Genomic DNA, 6073 nt, shown 5'->3' on the forward strand with positions numbered 1-6073 from the left:
ACCTGGTACTCCTGGTTCTGCCGCTCCAGGTCACTCCTGATCTCGGCCAGCTGGGACTCCACGTTGGTGATCATGCACTGCACCTGGGACAGCTGGGAGCTGTAGCGTGCCTCGGTCTCCGTCAGCGTGTTCTCCAGGGAGTCCCTCTGTGTGGGGAACATACAGAATGTCACACAGCCGCTTCTCAAGGGGCATCTTCGTGGGGTTCGAGAAAAATCACTGGCCTCCTGAGGTAAGGAGAGGGGACAGTACCCTGAATAACACCCACCAGGTTGTGCTGGGCCTGCAGCTCGATCTCCAGGGCGTTGACTGTGCGTCGCAGCTCAATGATCTCCGCCTGGCAGGACTGCAGCTGCTCCGAGCTGGACACCACCTGCTTGTTCAGCTCCTCGGTCTGAAACAGCACAGGGGACAGGACAGGGTCAGACCCTGCCTCAAGGGCTCCAAGGGGCTGAGAGTCCCAGGCAGCCGTATGCTGAGATGCTTACCTGGGTGGTGAACCATTCCTCCACGTCCCTGCGGTTGGTCTCCACCAGGGCCTCATACTGACTCCTGGTCTCATTGAGCACACGGTTCAGGTCCACAGTGGGGGCCGCGTCCACCTCCACGTTGAGGCGGTCTCCGATCTGGCAGCGCAGGGTGTTGACTTCCTGTGGATGCAGAAAAGGCAAGAGTGTCTCTCCTCAATGAAGCATAAACTTTGCTTGTTGAAACCCTTTTAGTCTATTTCCTTGGGAAAGAGACCTTGAGTGGGGTGGTCTGTGATAGCTCAAGGACAAGGTGCTCTGTACTCCATGTAGAAGAGTTCCCTCCTCATATGACTGTGCCATGCACTGGGATTCAAAAAGAATTCCCAAGGATTTGTTCCAATGCCACCAAAGGATGGACTAATGCCTAACTTTCCCAGTTTACAGACTGTCTGCAGAAGACCTCATAATGTAAAGAATTGGCCATACAATTTCAGATTGTATAGCAAACAATTCTTGCCAGCAAATAAGATGATGGTGTGACCCCTCCAGGAGAGAAAAGGAGGAGCTTTGGCTCATTTTTCACCAAGACTTTGGAAGAGCAGAGACTCAGATTCACCAGGCTTGATTTGCTGGCCTTTGGGAAGGGACTCATTCTGCAGCTTGGAACCAATCACAAGGCAATGGAGGGGCTCTGGAAAATGTTCATGATGCAGCAGTTTTGAGTGAAAGATACATCTTATCTGGGAACATGGATAGGATTCATCTCTCCATTTTTTCACACATGATGAAGTTTTAGTATTTTTCAAGGAAAATTGTAAAGTCAACCACAACCTCATGTTCCAGGTTCTGCCACCCCAAATCACTCAAGCCACCCTCAGCCTGAGGCTGAACCATGTTTATTCATTCCTCATTTTCAGTCTCACCTCCTCATGGTTCCTCTTGAGACACAGCAGCTCCTCCTTCAGGGACTCCACTTGGGCCTCCAGGTCAGCCTTGCACAGGGTCAGCTCATCCAGGATCCTGCGCAGGCCGTTGATGTCCGACTCCACCAGCTGCCGCAAGCCCAGTTCTGTCTCGTACCTGCACAAGGACAGGGTCAGGGCAGTGACCAGCAAACCTTTAAGACTCACAAGAATGATCTTTGATACTCCCATTCACTTAGTCTTTCCACTTTTTGCAATGACTAGACCCAGGAGACAAAGAGCTCTGGAGGCTCAGTCCAGACCAAATATTGGTCCAAAAATAAACAGATTGATCTGAGTCCTCATCTATTTTTGTGATTCCTTTGCTCGATTCCCCTCAATCTCTATAGAATGCTTCACCACCAACAGATGGAAACTGCTGCTCGGTAAAGCTTGGTAAAGGAAAGGAAATCCCTTTCCTTTAACCAGAGATTTTTTAAAAAGGGGTGGACACCAGTGTGAATTCTGAACAACTCACTTGGTTCTGAAATCATCTGCAGCCAGCTTGGCATTGTCAATCTGCACCACCAGCCTTGCGTTCTCAGACTTGGTGCACAGGATCTGGGGAATAAGAGGCTGCTTAGTGAAGACTGAAAATAAGTATGAAATCAGCAACTTCTTTAAAATGGCTTCAAAGGCTATTTTGGAGGTAAAGTGAGAAGCAAGAATCAGGATCGCATAGAAGCAAGAGACACACTGCTCCACTACAGACTGAGCATCATAGCAAACTCCTCTTACTCAGAGATAACAGCAAAGACCTTTACCTTCTGCTGGAGCTCCTCAATAGTCCGGAAGTAGGACTGGTAGCTGGGGCACACAAAGGGCTCCTGCTGCTGGCACCGTTCCCGGATGCGGCTCTCCAGCTCCGCGTTCTCCCGCTCCAGCTGGCGCACCTTCTCCAGGTAGCTGGCCAGGCGGTCGTTCAGGAACTGCATGGTCTCCTTCTCATTGCCATTGAAGGAGCCCTCACAGAACCAGCTGCAGTTACCCACATTGGCGGGAATGTTGCAGGCCCCGGGCAGGGTGCAGGTGTGGCAGCTGGGGGGCACGCAGGGCCGAGAGGAGCAGGTGGAGCGAAAGCTCAGGTTGGGAAGGCAGCAGTTGTAAGGCATGGTGCTGGAGGGAGCGAAATGCCCGGCTGAACACAGAGTCCAAGTTCTCCAGGGAGGCTGTGGATTTCCTTCCTCTGGGGAGCATTTATATTCCCTCCGCAGAGGGTGTGGACATGTATGTAATGTCTTTTTTCTTTCTATGTCTTCACTGGTTTTCAAATGCCCTTCCCTTAGTCAGTCTGTTATTTGCCTTCCTCAGAAGAGTCCCTTATCCCATAAAATTCTTTACTTGGGCTTCTTGCTAAGTCAGGACTCCTCTTCAGGCGGTATACCCATAAAGTCAGAGTTTTGTGGTAGATCTTAAAAGAGGCCACACAGTCTAGCGCAGGTATCTGCCCTTGTTAATGGGGAGTTGGTCCATCCAATGACATTCCTCTGTATTATGTGATCCTGTAAACCCATACTCAGACTCGTTTCCTGGCCCACCTGGCATTTCTAGGGAGGGACTGGGATTGAGTCAAAAAAGAAGTTGCCGTGAACTCGCTTTCTATCTGCTTTAAAAGAAGAGTCCTTCTGCTGCAGCATCCCAAGCCTTGGAAGCCTTGGGATGGATAAGGACTGAGTTGGGCCATGGCTGAAAAGAATGGGCAGCTGTTTGTGAGATGCCTCCTATATATCATGTGCAGGGACTATAGAGGAATTTTGAAGGAAGAGGCTCTGACAATTACCTTAAGAACAGGGAAGGCTCTGGAGGAAGAGATCACTTGGAAGGAGGGCTGAGAGATCCATAGAAGTGTATTTAAACTATGGAGAAAATCATCTGTGGCAGACATGACAGGAAAAAGGCACTTATTATCAAGCCTTCCCACTGAAATGTTCATAGCATTAGACTGGGTCAAGCAGATAATGGAGACAGTCGGGAGATCACCCAAAGGAGCCCCTAAAGCATGAAAACTTTGAAGTTGATCTTAAAACCTCATGTGAATAGGCCTTATATCCCATCATATACCTATGTGGGCGTTAATATTTTAAAAACACAGTTTTACAGTTTCCAGTTAAACTTTCTAAGGTTTGGCCCCATCCTCTAAGCAAAATCAACACACACACATCCTGTCCTGGGCTCCCTTCCTTGGCCTTACTGGGTTACATGCAATCTGGTTTGAGAACCAAACATTAAGAGGTACCAAGGAGGGATCCATGGTGGTGTAATTGAGTCCAAAGACTTGGCCACCAGGACAGAAACTGCCAAGACATCGAAGAAGCAGAAGATTTTGCAAAGCAAGCTTGGAGTCATGCAGGGTTGATTCGGGAGGTGAGGGAAGGTACCAGCAGGTCTGAGGAAAGGGGTGGCCAAAGTTCTGAATGTATAAAGGTTGCGTAATTACAGGCACCACTAGGGTACCACCTGCATATTGGGTAGCCACATCTCAACTTCCACTGTGGCTTTGGCTGCCAGCCAGAGTGGCAGTTTTATTGACAAGTTATTGGAGTCCTTCCCCACAGCAAGCTTTCATGATGAGATTCATGCGGCACTGCGCTTGGGTCTCAGATAAAAGGTCCTTCATCTACCCTCTCCAAGGTCATTATTTTGCCGCTTATTATATGCTATTCAGATGGAAAGTCCCACCACACTACAAAGAAGCCCTGGACTTATAATAAAACAAAATTTCTTTGTTTTCCTCCAAGGCAATTAAAGGGGCAGAAATAAGTGGATCCTGAAGCAGGCATTACAGAGACTTTCCAGAGGAAGGACGCAAGGCTAGGTGTAAGGAGCTCCTTTCTCACTTCAGCTGGGCTTGGAACAGATGGAAAGGCCTATCAATGAGGCCTTTGGCCATAGGACACAGCACAGGCCTCCAGCTTCCTGACCCTTGTCAGCCTGCTCCAGTGCGCTGGCTTTCCAGCCCGAAGGTTCCCCAATCCTGCCTCCTCCCTACCCAAGGAGACTTGCCCCTGAGCACAGACCACCGGCAGCATCTCTTCAAGCTCTTTGGTCGCATCCACTGATTGACCAGTGCAGCCTCATGGGGGCTTTAGTCCCAAGAGAGTGGTTAGCTTCTAAGTATGAGAAGATTCAAGAATTGGGTCAACACCACCAACAACAAAGGAAACTAGAATTTGCATAGAGTGCCAAGAGATCAGAGGAATGGAAACTGAGAGGACTGTGTTGAATAACAGATAAGAACACACAGAAGAGACGAGGAGAAAAACTGGAAGAATCCTCAGAACTGCATGGGCCCATGTTGCTCAGACAAAGCTAGCCCACCTTCCAGTGAGTGAACCTGGAGAACACAAAGCTGAGAAGTAGCTAACGCAACCAAAATCCACAGAAGAATGGCCCACCCTGCTAAGTGTCCTGCATGGTATAAATCAAGATGATTCAGGAAAGATCTACAGACCCAGGACCACAGTCTCTGAGGCGTTCAAAAGAAGTGACATTTTCCTAGGTGCCCAGACCAGAGCGTCACCTCCATGATCCAGTCTGAGATTTGTTTGTGGCTGAGAAATACAGTGTTGTCTATACCAGACAGCATAAGGTCAAAAGGGGACAATGCTACCTGTTCCTGAATGAGTGAGGAGTGTGGGCAGCAGAAAGGAAGAAAAAAGCAGAGATCAGACCTGCACTGGCTTCAGGTCACAGCCAACCAGCAGTCACAACAAAGATGCAGGAAAGAACATGTTACAACCGTAGATTCCTTTTTCTCCCCCTGCTGGTTGCCCTGCAGGTGAAAGGGTCCAGCACAGATGGAATGCCCGGTGCGGCGCAGACGGAGTGACAGGTGCGGCGCAGTTGGAGTGACAGGTGCGGCGCAGATGGAGTGCCCGGTGAGTGGATATAATGTTACCATCCCCTGTAAATCTAGTCTCTGTCTTGCAAAGTTTTCAAAATATCAGTAGGCTGGGGTGGATTTGCTTTTTGAATTAATGGGGAAAGAGGACTTGGGCGTTGCAAGGTCTTCAAGACCTCACACAGATTGGGAGTAGACTTCACATACTCTTTTGATTTCCTAATAGAAATATCTGCAAATTGTATTCATTCAAAGAGAAATTGAGGCGATCAAGGGACTATGAAGCCCACTTTCTTTATTTAGATCAATTTTATTGAAAACATTTATTATGCGGTTCTCCATGCTGGGCATGGGGCTACACTGAAACAGAAGAATCATAGTTCTGGTTAAGGATTGTATTTTTGTGAGCAATTCAGTCTAATATGGGTCCCCCCAAAACATATCAAAAAACAACAAGAATGTAAAGAGGTAAGATATTTAAGAGGTGTGAGATGGACGTATCTGAAAATATGTATGTATTTAATGTAATTAGGAGACTGCATGTACAACATCAAGGGCAGCTGTCATTGACTGGACATGTGCCAAGTGCCTGGCACAGGCCCCGAGCTGGAAGTGGGGATGCGGGGACAGTGAGGAGATGACATGTTGCTGTCCTCTACGAGCCCTCAGTCCTGCTGAGCAGATAGGTGGGCCCACGATGAACTGTAATGTGAGGAGATAGAATTGGGCCCTTTCCCCCAAAAGTTCTTCTTTCTCCCTCCATTTCTTCCCATACCCGTTCCTGCCCCAACCTCCAGTTG

The 6073-nt window shown here is 48.6% G+C and overlaps 1 protein-coding gene across 2 annotated transcripts in view; it reads right to left on the bottom strand.

Moving 5' to 3' along the window:
• The window catches only part of LOC115282256 (keratin, type I cuticular Ha1), a 3984-nt gene extending 1402 nt beyond the window's left edge, over positions 1 to 2582 (bottom strand). Inside the window, exons 1-6 of one of the 2 annotated variants that reach the window (XM_029928199.1) lie at positions 2197 to 2582; positions 1911 to 1993; positions 1394 to 1550; positions 489 to 650; positions 269 to 394; positions 3 to 146 (exon numbers count right to left, since the gene is read on the bottom strand). In XM_029928199.1, the coding sequence (XP_029784059.1) occupies positions 3 to 146; positions 269 to 394; positions 489 to 650; positions 1394 to 1550; positions 1911 to 1993; positions 2197 to 2544 (1020 nt within the window). In that variant the 5' untranslated portion in view covers positions 2545 to 2582. The remainder of the gene's footprint in view (positions 1 to 2; positions 147 to 268; positions 395 to 488; positions 651 to 1393; positions 1551 to 1910; positions 1994 to 2196) is intronic. The other variant, XM_029928200.1, reaches the window with a different exon arrangement.
• Positions 2583 to 6073: the final 3491 nt, after the last annotated feature.

This window comes from Suricata suricatta, chromosome 17, assembly GCF_006229205.1.
Source record: "Suricata suricatta isolate VVHF042 chromosome 17, meerkat_22Aug2017_6uvM2_HiC, whole genome shotgun sequence".
NCBI lineage: Eukaryota > Metazoa > Chordata > Mammalia > Carnivora > Herpestidae > Suricata > Suricata suricatta.